This window comes from Biomphalaria glabrata, chromosome 9, assembly GCF_947242115.1.
Source record: "Biomphalaria glabrata chromosome 9, xgBioGlab47.1, whole genome shotgun sequence".
Classification (NCBI taxonomy): domain Eukaryota; kingdom Metazoa; phylum Mollusca; class Gastropoda; family Planorbidae; genus Biomphalaria; species Biomphalaria glabrata.
In genome coordinates this window covers 30411572-30429668 of record NC_074719.1, presented here as the reverse complement: position 1 = coordinate 30429668, position 18097 = coordinate 30411572, and the positions used below count along the sequence as shown (strand labels likewise).

The 18097-nt window shown below is 39.4% G+C and overlaps 1 protein-coding gene across 1 annotated transcript in view; it reads left to right on the top strand.

The window, feature by feature from the left end:
- LOC106065917 (nmrA-like family domain-containing protein 1) overlaps positions 1-18097 on the top strand; it is a 48998-nt gene that overhangs the window by 9701 nt on the left and 21200 nt on the right. Inside the window, exon 2 of the mRNA XM_056041023.1 lies at positions 14282-14408. Coding sequence (XP_055896998.1) covers positions 14282-14408 — 127 coding nt within the window. The remainder of the gene's footprint in view (positions 1-14281; positions 14409-18097) is intronic.

Here is an 18097-nt window from a genome sequence, read left to right as displayed (position 1 = left end):
AGACATACTTGTGGTTTCTGGCTGATTCAATCGACCTATCAAGTAAACTGATACTTTTTGAAATGACTTGTCTGTCAATTCCATTGCTTGTATTTGTGCTTGGATTCTATTGTCTTTAGGGCCTTTCATATGGCAAGCATGGCATGAGCTTACATATTTCTTGACGTCTTTGGTGATGCTTGGCCAATAAAATTCTTGAAGGAATCCTCTCTTGGTTCTGGTTACACCCATTTGACCTGCATGTGGAAGATTATGTCCTGCTGCCAATATTGATTTTCTGTTCTTTAGTGGTACAATAATTTGTTGTACAGTTTCATGTCTGTTGCTGCTATTTTTCATAAGAAGACCATTTTTGAAATATAGTTCATTTGCAAGTTTTGGAAGTTTGTTTGATTGAGCTTTCTGGTACATTTTTTTCAGTGTAAGTCTAATTTCTGTTTGATCTTGAATTCGTCAAGCTTGAACTGTTGCAGTACATTGGTATTATCAGTTAACTGTTGTAACTGTTTCTGCTTCATTCTGTATGGTCTGGATATTTGCATTGAATCATTTTGGCTTAATTGTTCAGTTTCTAAATGTTCTTGTGGTCGCGACATTGACATGGTGACGACAGCATAGCATTCTTGGTTTAGTTCAATAGTATTGGCCCAATCATGAGTTATTGTGGAGTGCAGTCTCGGACTCTTTCAATATTACCAATGATGAGATCTACCGGTAAGTTGCGAGCAACCAAAGCTTCAGTTTAACCACAAAAAAATGGCGTTGTGATGTGTATCAGGGCTTCAGACAGTCTGCTAACGGTACCATTAAATGCTGTGGCTTCAATAAAGTTGCTGTGAGTTGATTTGGCTTGACAAAGTTTTCATGTATTACTTTGGATGTACTTCCAGTGTCTCGTAATACTTGTAATACTTGCACTTTCTAATTACCCACAAGACCTGGGTAAAATTTAAGACCTTTTGTCTTGGTTACAACTGTCATTGTTGAATGTACATTGTTATCGTTTCTGGTAAAAACTTTTTCTTGTTTGCATAACGTGGTTGTCTTGAATCTTGAGAGTGGCTTCTGTAATAATGTCTGTCAGTGGATCTATGGTTTCTTGAAGTAGGCTTGTCAAAGTATTGATCTCGGGCGTTAAATTGTTTCTTTCTAGATTCATGGGCGTGGTGACCTCTCAAGTGACAATATGTGCATTCAATAATTTTGGTTCGGCATTGTGAAGCATGATGACCTTAATTTTTGCATATTTTTTCAGTCTTGGAATAATGTGGAGTTGAAAAACAGACAAAGTTTTCTTCTGCAGCTGGTTTGACTGGTTTGTTTGGGTAGGCAGCTTTGTATTGTCTTATTATCTTTGTCAGAATTTGAATATCTTTAGAGCTTCTCTCTATGATGTATGACTGGATGTATTCGGCATGAGCATGAGTAATGCTGTCAATTATTAAATGTTCTCTTAGTGCTTGATAAGTATTGTCTATTTTGAGAGAGATGTCCACCTATCAAACCACAATGTCATGTTTGACACGAATATTTGTGGATCATCTTCTTGTTTTGGTCTTTCGCTGTAAAACTTTTTCTGTAAACATCTTGAGTTGCACCGTACTGGCGTTGTTAGGCTTCTTTAATGTCTTTGTAAGTATTGCGTTCATTGGAAGATAATTGAGTACAAATGTCAACTGCTTTGCCAGTAAGTAGACCAAGAAGTGAACTGGACCATTGTTCTTCTGGATCGTAAAAGATATGAATCGATATTGTCTTTGGATTCTTGAAAGGAATCGATTTTACACATTAGTTTGTATCTGTCGAATACAGTGATACCTTCTTGATTTGTATTGAACTCTTTTCTGTTTTGACTGTCATTGAGTTTCTTTTCTTCTAATTGGATTCTTTTTCTACTTCCAGTTTTTGTTTTTCAAATTCTCTTTCTTCCTGTCGTCTTTTTTTTTCTTTCTTCTTGTCGTTTTTTTCTTCTTTTTCTCTTTCTTCCTGTCGGCTTTTTTCTTCTAATTCTATTTCTTGTTTTTCTTATTCTAGTTGATGTTCAGCCCATGTTCGTTGTTCGTGTGAATCACTTTGCCACCTCAATTAGTTCTAATAATTGTTGTCTTGAAGACATGTTAAAATAATTAGATCTATTGCTTGAAAAATATATAAGCTTGAGTTTATGTACAAATGTTGTACAGTTTATGATGATGCCTTGACACACGGCTAAACTTTGAATAATCAGCGAAATGTTACGTAGTTATGCCGTATCAGGCGAAGAAACTTTATTTGACAGTAGAAGTACTACTGGAGTCGTGGAGATATAACGTAGACCAATTGTGCCGTATCATGCCAACAAAGTAGAGATAATATGTTAATATGCCGTATCAGGCTAATAAACTTTCTTTCTCTACTGAGGTGTTACTGTAAATAATAAAGTGTAGTAATTGAATACTATTCCTTGTATATCTAGTAGTGTCGTGTTATACTTATGAACACCAGTTAAATAATACTGGTTTATCTACTGTGCCGATAATAAGTAAGTAGATCTAGAGAGTCAATGTCAAGATGATTGACTCTATCTTAGATCTATACTTTAGATTTGATATCGATAAAACGATGTGTAAACTGACCTTATGACACAGTAGATCTCAGATTCCAACTTGAAGAATTTTGTTCTGTAAATTGAAGAAAATGAGAAAAATTGTCCGTAGGATCTTTAATGATCTTTTCCTAATAGGGTTTGTTGCTGAACATAAAAATTATATAAGTGTCAGACGCGAATAGCCCAATTTTCAGTAAAAGAAATTACAAAAGTAATTTCTCTATAGAAGAAGTTACGAAGGCTATATAAAATACAACCACAGACCTATATATACTACAATAAATATAGGTTTTTGATTGCTAGTTATGATTTATTTAGGTAGGTGCTGTTTTACTATTACATACCAAGTATTAGAGTTTAGAAAAACCCATGTTTGTTTCTTGTGCAACGCTATTAGCTAACACCTCATATCATCTCTCCATTAGTATATTTAGATCTATAATCTAATTCTAGTCTAGATCTATATATAAAAATCGAATAGATCTAGTAATAGTATAGATTCTATCTTGAGACTAGATTGCCGAGTCTAGCCTATGCTATGCCTATAGTCAGTTTTTATTAGAAAAAAGTCTAGATATTAATAAAGACTAAAGTTTTTTAATTATTAGATATAGACATAAGACATAGATCTAATAATACTGTAATACGTTTACTATACTCTATACTTAATCTACTAAACTAGAGATCTATCTATAGATCTATCTATAATCTAGTCAATCTAGATCTATACAATATTCATTATAATACTTCTATTTATAATGACTTATTTAATAAGTTAGTACTTAGACTTAGATCTATTATAGTTTATTAATAGATTTACTCTTCAATGCCTAGACCTAATAATAAAATTGCTAATGATGTCTATAATGACTGATTATTATTATTTTTTTTATAATAGTAGGCCTACTAAATCTAGGTCTAGACTCTACTTAAATCTAGTCTAAAATAATGACTGTCTAAGACTCTAGATGATTGAGAAGTTCACACAGAGGTGTTTTTAATAATACGGCATGTCGGCTGAAAGTATATAAGTGCTTTTTTTTTTTGTAAAAATAAAAAAGAGGCTCCGGTACTCAGTGATAGATTGCCTAACTTTCAACTAATAATAAATTAACAATTAACGTTGAATTACAAGAAAAGTAATCATTTTTCCCGACATTGAAAAAAGGTGCCGGTACCCCGTACCGGTGCGTACCGTCACAAATGTATATGTATATCTCAATCTTCTTTCATTTAATTTTTTTTGCGGGGTTATTGCTACTTAATACATTGATACCGGATCGATTGAAATAGGGCCTAAGTATACAAGCAGGATTTCGAGCATTGGATAAATTTATTTTTTAAGTACAAAGTTTTATGGAAGAGGCAATATATTAGTTGTTTGAAGTTTGTAACTTCTTAAATTCAGGCTAAAAATATCGAAGCCTACATTTTTACACTCATTTCTAAACAATTAGAAGAGATGGACTGACTCATAGTGTAGCTTGTGTACATCTGCAAAAACACAAACTCAGTTATACTTTCAAAACTATTAAAAGAAAAAACTTAGTGATTATTTTTACTGTATAATTCTATTATTATTCCTTTTTAGAATTAGGATATAAACAAAAATTTGCCATATGACTTTATCTAATAGAAAAAAAATTAAACTTACGTCTATTTATGCGGTTATTTATAGTTACCTAGTAATATAAAATATATTGAACTAACACGTACATTCATCATAATGCAGCCATGCGATTTTTCGTTTATAAACATAGCATTATTTAGGACCAATATTTTACAAAGGCTGCTTGGAGAAATCAGGTATACCCATTAGGAGAAAAACAACCATTATACTCAAGAAAAATTTAAAAAACTAGAACAGACACAAAATAAACAGTGACATTCATAACAAAAGAATATTCAAAATTAATTAGAGTAACACCTTTTTAAGTAATCATTTAAAGTTTAAAATCACTACAATTTTTTTCAACAATTATTTTGTGCATGAAATTGTGTATCGGAAAATGCCGGGTACATGAAATAAGCTAGTCCTAAAAAAAAAAAAAAACAGATCTTGGGTAAAATACTCATCAAATAAAGTACAGTAAATGTGTAGTTTCACGCGCTAGTTTCAGGTCTTTTCTTTTTATAGCCTCTATCGGGTTATATCCCAACTACCCGTATTTTTGTGCAGAATGTTTTTCTCTATCAGGTACACTTAAAATTATAGCATAATAATGTCAGTTTAATTTAAAAAGAGAACTGAAAAATATAAAGATATATAGGGAAAAAAGCGACTTCCGGCCCAATACTTTGTAATCAAAGAAACGAAACGGACTAGTCCAACAAACCCTATTGTCTGGGGTGCCAGAATATAGCACGAGTTCTTCTTCTTGTTGATGTAGGTGCTGAAGGTGCTAATTCGTTGAAGGTGCTGAGGAGTGCTGAGGAGTGCTAAAATTGTAGTCTCTTTCTTGGGATGTCAAATGTTGCAAGAAGTTACTGTGACATGCCGGGGATTTTATATCTCTAGATCTAAATACTATCTTAGAGATTGAATAAGTGAAGATCCTTTTAAAACAAATACAGAACTTTAATTAAAAAACTAGGAATCACTGCAATGTACAGGATTTACAATAGTAAACTATATCAAATAAAAATATTTAAATTTACTACTAGATTTAATACAAATATAAAACTGATCTCTATCAATACAAGACTGATCTCTATCAATTCTAACTCAAAACTAATGTATTATTCGAGAATCTCAACACTTTGGTTTAACCAATGAAATCATTTTCTACAACCAATCAAATAATTTCCTGTCAAGTGTCAAGCGTGTCACTCGCGTGAAAGACATATGTCAGCTACGTCATTGGAAATTTTGTGCTTGACCCATACTTTACAGGCATAGATATATAAAGTTTATTTCAAATTGATACGTGGCTATTTCAAATTAATACGTGAAACATGGCTATATGGCTTAGATCCATGAAATAGTAATACTTTCATAGAGTTGGGCAACTTTTTATTCTGGTCATCTTAAGCTTGTTTTAGGACTACTTTATATACGTTACTAAAAAACTCCAGTTGAGATTAGAATGACCCGGTCGCTGTTTTACACCCTCAAAGTATCAGGGACGCAGCGGTGGCCGCCCACTTATTTGCCAATAAGATGTTAAGAAAAGCTGGCCAGAGGTCAAGCGTGGCAAGCACTCAGGGTCTAGACAAAGGGGAGAGATAATCTGGCCCTACCCAGTCCCCCCCCCCCTCACATGTACCTCAGCCTCGTACCTCTGGCAACAGAGCGTAGGTCGGAAGGAAAGCTGGCTAAACCATTTTTGTCGCAGCAATTCCAGATTCCACCTCATCGTGGTTGTCGCGTGAACACCCCAAGCGGAACTGGTTTTTGTTTACAGGTTTTAAAGGCCAGGTTATCAATGTAAAATTAAAACAGCCACACGTCTCCGCCTCCACCGAGTGGGGGAACATGGCTAACTTAGTAATCACTGTATCCGACTCACAAGGTTGGGTACGGGGATGTAAAGAACGGAGCCCAGCGTGCTACGATACGGCGCGCCGCAAACATTGGGGGACCTCGGTGCCAGTGTTTCCGGAAACACCGGCATTGCACTAAGCCGCCATGCCGATGGCATTGGTAACGAACGTTGAAAGAGACGGTCTCCAAAATTTCCCCTCTCTCGAGGGCAAGCTCGCAGTGCCGACAATGGGTTCAGCGGTCTTGGGCACCAGTCCTAAACATTCAGCTACTGTCTCAACGATGGGGACAGCCTATGTGTTTTACATGCAACCAGTCCGTCCCCCCCCCCCCCCCGGGGCAAATTTCTACTATGTCAAAGTCAATAATCGAAAAAGCGGGTATGAGCAGGACCGGTCGAAAAGGCTCCGACCATACAACGGTAACGATACGTTTGTGGTCGCAAAGTGTGCTACTATCGGATAACCTATTAACTCGAGAGGATACGGTTTCCTCTGGATTTGAGTCAGGTGGCCAGCATCCCTCGGGTGCGATGCCCGAGCGCAGCCCACTGTCCCAGAGCACCACGATGGCCTCACGCACAGACGGGAGAGTTGTGCCCCCCACGAAAACCGGACATACGCCAGGATGTGAGCCAGGTGGTCAGCATCACCCGGGTGCGGCGTTCGGGCCCAGCCCACTGTCCCAGAGCGCCACGATGGCCTCACGCACAAACGGGGGAGTTGTGCCCCCCACGAAAACCCGAAAGGTGACTGTACCAGGAGGCAAGGCAAGGGGACATGGTACACCCCCACTCACCAAAACCCGAAAGGTGAACGCACCAGGAGGCAAGGCGCAGGAGAGTGGTGCACTCCCACCCGGTTACAAACGAAGCAAACAGCTTCATCTGAATCGGCAGTTCTCACTGAAACGGATCGAGGTTTCTACGATATCAGAGCAATACGAGGCAGATGTTCTACTGTGGCAAGAGACTCTACGCTCAGACGAAGGGCCACCTCTTCTTTATGGCTTCACAGCCTACCGGTATTCCTGCTCGAGGTGCCAGGTACTAGTATCGTTCGTACGAAATACGCTAACGGCCCGAATAGTGGAATCCAGCGACCCTGCGGGACCCGGTGGGACGGACACTTTGACGAGATGTACAAATATAATCAGCGATTCACATGCGTAAACCTCTACAACCCACCAAAGTCTGAGTTGCAATTCAAACTGCGTGAGCCATTTGACACAAGGATGATCGTTGCAAGTGATTTTAACGCTAAGTCCCCAGCGTGGGATGCCAGGAGACAGACATCCGAGGGCGCCGACTACTTGAGTCGAGAGTGGACGTGCTCGAAGACGTCGGTAGCGATCACCTGCCGGTCTTGGTCACAATCGAACTCGAAAAGCTCAACGTGAGTACCCCATACACAGAACCAAAATGGGTGTACAAACGTGCTAACTGGGATCTGTTTAGGAGTGCATCGGTTGTAGCTCTGAACGGATTGGATATCCAAGCAGATTGCATTAAACGGACTTCTTTGTCGAGGCCATCTTTGGTGCTGCTCGAAAAGCTATCCCGAGGTCCTACTGGGGGGGGGGCGCAAGTTTAGACACTTTTGGTCTCCCGCTTTGGCACGCCTAGTACGACTGAGGCGGGCTGCACGTAGGCAGCACAATCGTCGAAAAACCGATGAAATCAGAAGAGCTTACAACAAGCTAACGGCGGAGGTAAAGGAAGCCATTGCGGAGGGTACGAGACAAAAATGGGCCAAGACATGTGCTAACCTGGATCTTGCGGACGGGCGTCAGGCACGGAAACTTCTCAACAACCTAAATAGGGCGAAAGAACCAAAAGCATATGCGCCCCTGCAAACGGCTCAAGGCTTGGTGGTCACTGACTGTAAAAGGTCGGACGCTCTAAACCATGCTTTTGCGGCTATCTCTAAGACGGGTGAGAGGAGCGAAGTGTCGAAAGCTCTAGACGGCATCAGAAAGGCCAAAGTGAAACGCAGATTTGTCTATGGTGAGGACGAGACGAGCACATTCATTAACTCTTTTACCCATGGAGAGCTAGATATTGCACTTCGGAAGTGCAAATTGCGCAAGGCGCCGGGGCCAGATGGTACCAGCAACGAAATGTTGAAACATCTCGGTCCCGTTGGCAGAAGGAAACTGTTAGATTTGATCAATCGTACTTGGATTCAGGGGGATTTCCCTAAGGCTTGGCTAGTGGCAAAAAGGGGAAAGTCCAGGATCGTGCGGAAAGTTACCGTCCCGTCTCGTTGACGTCCAACGTCGGGAATGCGGCCGAACGCATGGTCAACAGAAAGGTCTCATTGCTCCTGAACAGGGCGGGTTCAGGAGGCACCGAAATGCGATCAATCAGGTATTGTTATTGATGCAGAAATTGGCGGACGGCTTCCAATGGGGCAACACAAATCGACCTGGTCAGTCAACGCTAGCCGTATTTATCGATCTCAAGCAGGCCTATGGGTATGGAGGCCCGGTTTGTTGTTGAAACTGATGAACTTAGGTGTCGGTTCACATATGCTTAGGTGGATACAAAATTTCCCCAGGGAAAGAACGGTAGAGACAAGTGTTGGTAAGCACATGTCGAGGAAACTTCCACTCGAGCAGGGGGTGCCGCAGGGATCGGCACTCAGCTTTACGCTATTTCTTGTCTATATCAACGACTTGCCGGCCTCCTTGCAATGTCAGAAGCTTTTGTTTGCGGATGATATTGTGTTGTGGGAGTCGGGGAGGGATCGCCAGCAGCTAATTGGCACTCTCCAGCAGGCATTAACAACCTTATCCTGCTACGCCAGAATGTGGAACCTTGAGGTAAACCACTCGAAGTCGGTTTACTCTTGGTTTACGCTGGGTCGTGACATATTGAAGGAGCCAGTTCAGCTACGAATGGATGGCAAGATTCTGGAATGGGATAAAAAGCCCAAGTACCTCGGGGTGATCCTCGATCAGAAACTGACTATGTGCGATCATATCCAGCAGGTGCGAGAGACAGCTTCCGAGAAGCTGAACACCGTAAAGAAGCTAGCTGGAACGAAGTGGGGAGCGAGAGCAGACCTGCTGAGAGGTCTGTACATGGGTACTGTACGCTTTCACTTGGACTACAGTCTTCCTGTTCAGGTTTGGGCTTCGCAAAATACTCTAGCAAGCCTAGACGCTATTCAAAACCAAGCCATAAGACTAATCTGTGGAACCTTTAGGACAACGCCAATTGCCGCTGTCGAGATTATGGCAAACGTCCCAGCGTTGAAATTGCGCAGAGAGCGAGCCGTCATACTAGCTCCCGAGAGATATATGCGGCTGGAAGATGGATGCCCACTCAGAAGTCTGGTCGACAACAGGGAGGGTAGGAGACGTCTCAAAAACCGGCCCTGCTTCATGCATGTGGCGCGTGGGCTGGTCAGATAGGCGAATCTGCCGGTGGAGCGGGCAGCTCTTTCCCCGTCCGGTTCTTTCTTCCCGATGGAGGCTCTCGGCATGCCGACGATACGGAAGCATAGTCATCCCACTTGGCTATACAAGCAACCAGAGAGACTATCGCATCATATCCAGCCGGAGTGACCACCATCTACACTGACATTCACGGATTCGATGTCCGCACTAGAGGCCTTAGAGGGGCTAGACGAAGGTGTCAGAAGGGTATGGGACGTCCTATCGGTCGGAGGACGTCTCCTACGATTCGGAGTGAGCATTACTTTACAATTGGTACCCGCCCATTGTGAAGTGGTCAGCAACGACTTGGCTGACCACCTCGCAAAAACCGCTGTCGCGACGGCGCTCGAGCATGATGAGCCGTGCACTTACCAAAGTGTGCGATCCCTAGCCGATAAATGTTTGTTGGCACTTTGGTACGATGGCTGGGATTCTTCGGACAAGGGACGTGAGCTTCACAGGGAAATGAGTAGACCAGACAAAAGAGATGCGTGATAGCAACTTTATCGTGCGGAACAGGCGGTCCTAGCCCAGTTCCGAGTCGGACAATGCCCAATTGGTGCTTACCTCGGACGGTGGAAGGAAAAGTACGACACACGGTGCCGCCACTGCATGGAGGACAACGAAACAATAGAACACATTCTTTACGAATGCAGAGTTCTGCACGAAAGACGATTGGGACAAGGATTTGATAGAGAGATAACTGGTACATGTCCGACACAAAGGCTGTCCTTGTACGGGGACAAGGCAACCTTAAAACTCACTGCTCGCTTCCTCTCACGTGCTCTAAGGGAGTAATTCCCAGCATGTTTTTCGCTGCCAAGGGGGTTTCTGATTCGGCCTCTTCACAAGATGAAAGAGTTCAGACCGAGAAAGTCGATAAATAAGCATACTTGAATAGAACAATAGAGACTATTCCATAGAAGGTCAAGATGGCGAATAGCAAAGGTGGCATTGCTTAGGAAAGTGAATGTGATAAAGGAAGGGGAGACGTGAGGAAAATAATCTTTTCACGGCGCTAATGATGGCAAACATAAAATAATTTATTTCTGCGTAATTTACTGAGGTTGATTACTTTTGTTCAATGGACGAATCGTCAAATCGTCCATTGAATCGGCCAACCCTCAGATTTTGACAGAAACCAAAGCGAACTTATCCGAAGAGCAGTACGCCAAGGCACAAGAGTTATGGACATGATAGAACGAAAGAGTCGGCAAGGGGTCATAGAACCCCCAAATAGTCCTTGATGTTCGCCAATCGTCCTAGTGAAGAAAAAGGATGGATCTATTCGATTTTGTGTAGACTCCAGATCATTTAATGAAGTTACGCATAAAGACAGCTATCCACTACCTAGAATTGACGGTACCGTGGACACGTTTGCTCGATCACACATCTTTTCTACTCTCGAGAAGACGTGGAACAATGCTTTCGAAAATGGGACGTCTGTGCGACATCAAAGGGTAATCAAAGTAAAATAAGGGAGCATATGCAGCAGTCCAACGTGGGTGTCCAGTTTGAGAGAATAACAATCGATGTAGAAGGGCCATTTCCTGAAGCCAAGAAAGGGAATATGTACATCTTGGTGGCGATTGATTACTTTAGCAAACGGCCATAGCTTTATGCGATGTCAAATCAAGAAACCAATACGGTAGCTGAAACACTTGTACAGAATTGGATTTGTTGATTTGGTGTCCCCGTTGAGTAACTCTCCAACCAGGGCCGGAAGATACGATGTGAAAAACAGGCCAATTCCTCTAGGTTCCAAGAGAGCGATCTAGTATGGTTGTACAAATTTCAGAGGCAAAAAGGCAGATCTCATTAGCGACAAAGAAACTGGAAAGATCCGCACCGGATCGTAAAGACGATCAACGACGTGGTCTAAAGGATACGGAAAAGTCCTCGTTCCATGCTGAAAGCTGTCTACGTTGATCGACTCCATCAGTACTGTGGTGGGACAGCCTCTGTTCAGAACGAATAGCTTTGAGATGGGGGCGGTGTTGTAACGTATTTTGATTTGTTGTTGTTTAAATAAAATGTTGTCTCTTCAGAATTTTCCGTGCAGAATAAAAGAGGCCACATTCAAAAGCAAATAGTAAGAAACAATTCGTCTACATTAGGGTTGGGTTAAAAGATAATAATTTAATACGAAAGACAGTTTGTTATGGATGTGAATAAACAAACGTTGTCAGTTGCTTTTTAGCGACACCCGAAAGTTGTGTGTGGTCTGTCTGTCAGTCGGTCCGTCCCGTTTAGATCTCAGAAACGAGAAGACAAAATGAAAACCGGACATCAGGATATTTTAGTTCATTTAAGGTTCTGATGCAACGTCTACTTTTTTTTTCTTTTCCTTTAATTTCAAAAATTATATGTGCGAGCAGATTTTTCAAAAAATTGCGCCACTTTTCAATGAAAAAAATGACAGGGGAGGTAACTTTTAAAAAGGTCATGGACTTCTTCATTAATAACTCAAACTTCATTCATAAATTTGCGCATTGGTACAAAAAATTTGCATCTAAGGTCACAATGGTAAAATTGTAAGTGGATCATTATAAAATATATTTTTCATGTGTTACCTAACTCATTTAATATAATACTGATTCAATGTTGTTTTTAAAAAAAGAATTTTGATACAAACTTCGTTTTAGTTATAAGTTTAAAAATTAACTAACCACTTTTATAGCGCGCAGTTTTGACATATCCTCATTATATGGGGCCTACACTAGACAGTCTAAATTAACAAATAGTGATAATGAAACTAAAGCTAACATCCTAAATAAATACTTTGCATCAGTATTCTCAGACCCAGGAGACAAAGACTTATTACTTAATTTGAACCAAGTAGAGAACATAGGAGATATAGAAGTACAAGAATAGGGAACCCAAAAACTATTAGCCAACATCAAACCGAATAAAGCATCTGGACCTGAAAGAATTAAGCAATGAGCTAGCACCAGTGTTCAAAATACTTTTTCAGGCATCTCTTAACCAGGGCAGAGTACCAAAGGACTGGAAAGAAGTTAATGTCACCCAGGAAACTTCAGACCAGTATCACTTACCAGCATCACATGTAAAATCCTAGAACACATAATATGTAGCAACATCCGAAATCACGTAGACAAACATAATGTCCTTACTCCATACCAACATGGCTTAAGAAATATAGATCATGTGAAACACAACTAATAGGATTAATTGATGATTTTTTAAAAGGACTAGATGATAGTGCGCAAATAGATGCTATCTTACTATATTTTTCCAAGGCTTTTGACAAAGTTCACCACCATAGTTTGCTTAAAAAAATAAAATATTTTGGCATTGATGGTCCATTGAATCAGTGGATTAAAGATTTTTGATAGGGAGAGAACAAACTGTAATTAAAAATGGCTCTAAATCAACACCGATAACGGTAAACTCAGATGTACCTCAAGGAACAGTCTTAGGCCCACTACTATTTTTAATTTACATAAATGATTTACAAAATTGCATTAGACCTAATAGGCTTACTTTTTTTTCATAATCTAGATTTAATACTATATATAGATTATACATCAAAAAATGTACTTTTTATTAACTTTTTAATAAAAAGGGGTCCTTTCTATCGATCGCACATTTATTAACTTCGCTTACAATAAATCTAACATTAGACCTATATGTAGGCCTACGTTCTGTATTAATTACTGTTGACTGTTTTTATGCAAATATGAATTAAACTAATGAGAGATAGGAATGACATTCTTATGGATTTCGTTGTTTTTTTTATGTAGGCAATATAAGTAGGTCCACATGTACAAGTAGCGCATAAAAAAATTTACCCAGATTTAGTAGAAAATACCTAACATGAAATTTACTAAACGAATGGCAACTTCAAAACAGAAGCACATAGTAGTCTACTTAGAGTGAATTTGACGCGAAAATTATTTGTGATAATCTCTTACTCTTATAAATTATATCTACTATAACAGCTTGTCTGAAAATGGAAAAAGTTTTTATCGACCTAATTATAAAAAGCCAAAAAAACATTTTCTAAGCAAGACGGGTAAATTGCGCGCGTTCGAGGCATAAAATCCTTCTTTTGTCTCTGTAATTTTATTTTGTAGGCATTGCAGGATGCGCGAGAACATGCGCAAAGAACCTGTTTTTTATACGGCTTTGTAAAAAAAAACTCGAAGTCGTTGTTCCTTTAGTATAGTTCCATGGTTTGACCTCATCATGAACTTAGCCTTTACAAGGAAATGGAAATAGTATGTGTCTGAAGTGAAGAAAAAAGGTGCATGCGCAGTAGCAATATAATAGTAATTTGGTAAACATTCAAATAAAAAAGTTTTAGCAATAAAATTGAATTGATCGAACCTCTATACAAATCGGGGCACGAACTTCGCACTTTACTCACTAGCTAAAGTAGGTCAAGAATTAATTTTTTCGTGTTGCCAATTTATCTAATTTTGTAAGAATAATAATTTTTTTTTAAGTTTCTCTTTATTACATGTAACATATTAATAATTTTGAATGCATGGATAAGGTTAATAATTATTATTTAAAAAATTATAAGTGTACGCTAAATGAATATGGAGATGCTGTGGCTGAGGGGTGAAGCACTTGGAACCGGAAGTCCCGTGTTCGAATCCTGGTGAAGACTCAAGGTCGGCCACTTCGGGGACCAATTTTGAGTTTGTGTTTCCACACAAACTGTCTTGGTAACTTTGTTATGTTTATAAATATAAAACCTTTGTTTTTCTTAATCCTTATGTTTATGTTTGTCTTTCATCAAGGTCTATCAATGAAGTACTTCAAGATGCCAGCTTTTGCTTTATATATACTTTGACTAATTTTGATGACCCAAACTGCATTGATACTGAAATATCACTGGGATGCCAAATAGCAGACTACTGCAAAAGCGTAAGAACAATCCAAAATTTATTAAAATGGTGATTCCAATTTCTCTTAATTTCATGTAGCTAAATTGAAAATAGTACTCTGTAAGTCAAAATTTAGTGTTTTTTTGAAAAATCTATATTATAATTGTGAAATACTACAGACTGATTTATATATTATAAGGTCTCTTAAACTAGCAAATAGAAAAATAGAAATAGTAATAAAAAAAACTTTCTGTAGTTTTAAAGAATATTTTCTTTCTTTTCCAAAAGTCGAATTATTTCAAATGTATCTTACGTCATTTCCGCTTCCTATTCGACACGGATCTAATTAAAAGATCAAAATTTAGCCTTATAGCATCAAAAATATAGACTTGATACATGTGCTACGTTAGTGTTGAAATAGTGGGTATTTTTTAAATTTTACCATGACCCGTTCACAATTCATCAATAAAACGGCCCGCATTACATGTTACCCCCACACCTAACATAATTCTTTTAGCCTTCAAATTCGTCAAATTCCCTTTTATTTTGTCTCTTTCATCCTTTAATCGAAAGGCCCGCATTACCCATATTATGGAGCATGCATAAAACATTTCTTAAGCACATTAGCTGTAGTCTTCATATCTACCAGTATTATAATGCATCCTAACACGCACCCACACAATATTTTTTAAACGAACCCCAACCATTGACTTTTTAGCCCTTGTATATTTATTAAACACTGGCGGATTCGGGGTAGGGGGGTAGGGGTGATCGCCCCCCAACTCGGTCGACGAATTTTTGTAAATAAATAACACAATTTGTATACGAATTTATTACTTATGTTAATAATATATACTAATTATTTATATTTCAACCTAATTTTAGATTATTTCGCCCCCCCCCCTCTAGTATGTTGGCCGATTTGGTGGGGTTGGGAGGGTCAACGGCATAAATCCCGCCCCCCCCCCACCATAAACTTTTGAGTGGGGGGGCGGTCCAATTAATTAGTAGAAATCACAGCTTGTTAACAGAATCAACGAAATATGATTTAAACTTGTTATTGATATTTTAACCAATCTATATATTATGTCGTCCCCCTATTGGCCGAGCTACGACGGTCGTCCAAGACGAGTGTCAACAAGAGGGTTCGGGAAGAATCGCCGTCGTGAACAGAGCTCAGTAGCGTCACGAGAGTTGTAGTCATCTGACCACCTAGAAACGTCGAGCGGCGTTCTGTCCGGTTCGAGAAGGCCAGTAGGGACCCTATATAAGAGCGGAGGTGTCGCAGTCAAGTGGTTCACGGCAGGGGTTCAGAGCCCGGTTCACTACAGTCCGGTCGACTACAGCACAGTTCAGCGGTGTGGTTCTGTACGGAGCATTACGACGGTTCAGTGCGGAGTACTGTCAAGTACAGTTGAGACGACTGGCGTCTTGATCTTGGTCTGCGATCGAGTCCGACACAACGAGCCTAGTGTGTGAAGTCAGTCCTGAACTGTTGAACCCAGTGCAGCCCGGAACGAGACGGAGAGGCCAGTGCAAGAGTTGATACGGCGGAACGGTGTTATCGGAGAGATATTTGTACAGTGTACGTGTTGCCAATTGTACAGTATTGGCTATTATTTATTCAACTATTAAAGTGTTACGTTACTTTGGAGCCCTGAGTTGTCAAGTTCTTTAAGTTGGTGGTGTAAGGTGCAGTTTGCAGAGAGCCTGGATAGTGAGATTCGTAACAATATATATTCTCACATATATATATATTCTCACATATATATATATATACATATATATATATATATATATATATATATATATATATATATATATATATATATATATATATATATATATATATATATATATATATATATATATATATATATATATATATATATATATTGTTACAAATGACCAGTGACAGGAAGAGGTTAACGTGTGACCCCGACGAGATAACACAGCAGCGGGTGCTCCCTGGAATGTACATGTATAAACAGAGACAGGATGTGACGTGTCCTCACGTGTTGTTCCAGGGGACGAACAGATCTAAGTAGGGGGACAGTTACTAATGAACAGTGACAGATAAAGGTCACTACGTGTGACCCCGACTTGATGACACTGCAGCGGGTGTTTTCTGGAATCTACATGTATAAATAAAGACAGGATGTGACGTTTCCTGACATGTTATTCCAGAGGATAATAGGAGTGTTTGTGCAACTTTAGAGAAGCGATTAGGGACTCTATATAAGCCTGAAAGTTTATGTGAAAGTCAGTCGTATGGAGTCGTGAGCGAGCCGTTACAGTCGATACAGACGTGTGCGGCCCTAGTGGTAGAGAAATGTGTACGACTCGATGCAAGTTAACTAGGGTAGAGTTAACTGGAGTGGACTACTGTCGTTAAAGTCTATACAGCGAACTACAGTGGACTTGAGCCGTTACAGTCGATACAGTCGATGTAAGACGTGTGCGGCTCTGATTCGATAGACTTGAGGACGACTTGGTTCAGCTTTGGGAGACCTGGAGCGACACTGGGAAGTGTGTCGTTGGTCTGTTCTGTGGAATACGACTCGGTGCAAGTTGAGAAGAGATGAATTGCAACGAAGTGAAGAGATGAATTGCAACGAAGTATAGCTAACTGTAAACTGACAGATATTGTACAGTCTTCTACGCTACATGTTACAGTAACGAATTGTTATAGTTAATAGTCATTAAAGTTATATGAAACTGAAAGTTTAGTCGTCAAGTTCTTTGCTGTGTTTTTATTTGTGTGCCAACTAATACATTTAGCCAGAAGATTCAGAGATTCAGGAATACGTAACAATATATATATATTCTCACATATATATATATATATATTCTCACATATATATATATATATATATATAATCTCATATATATATATCATGGGCGTAGCCGGGGGGGGGGGTTCAACCGAAATGAAATCCCCGGGGGGGGGGGGGGGGAGTCGGAATTTAGTGACTGATTTTTTGCTTTGATTTTGTTTATTTTAGGTGAGATTTTAATACTAAACCATCACTTGCCCCAGCACAACCAAAGGGGTTTTGAGTTTAAAACCCCCTACCAGGGGTTTTGAGTTTTAACCCCCCTACCTGTTTTTTTTTTCAGTTAACTCTCCCTCTTCTATAAAACAAAACAAAAAAAATGCAAACGAAAATCCCCTAATTCCAAGAGCACAGTTAAGGAAGATTTTGATTTTAAAACCCCGTCTAAAATTTACGATAAAAAGGTAATTACGCACTCAAAATGTTATGAGCGTAGCTAAATTGTTTTGACTCAGTTTTGAGTTTAAACCCCACTTCAGCGGGGTTTGAAGGTAAAAAATTCCTCTTTAATAATAAAAAAAAGCAAATTATACACTAAAAATGTTATGAGTGTAGTCAAAGGGGTTTTGAGTTTAAACTCACCTCCAGTGGAGTTTGTAGCTAAAAAGTACCTCTTCAATATAAATAAAAGAAAATTACTCACTTTAAAATCTATGAGCGTAGTCAAAGAGGTTTTGAGTTTAAACCCCCGCAAGGGGGGTTTGAGGATAAACTTAAATACATCTTCAGTGTAAGAAAAAAAGCAAATTACGAACTCAAAATGCTATGAACGTTGCCGAAAGGGGTTTTGAGTTTAAACCCCCATTCAGAGGGGTTTGGTGCTAAAAATACATCTTCAATATAAAAAAAAAGCAAATTACACACTAAAATTATTTGAGCGTAGCCAATCCAA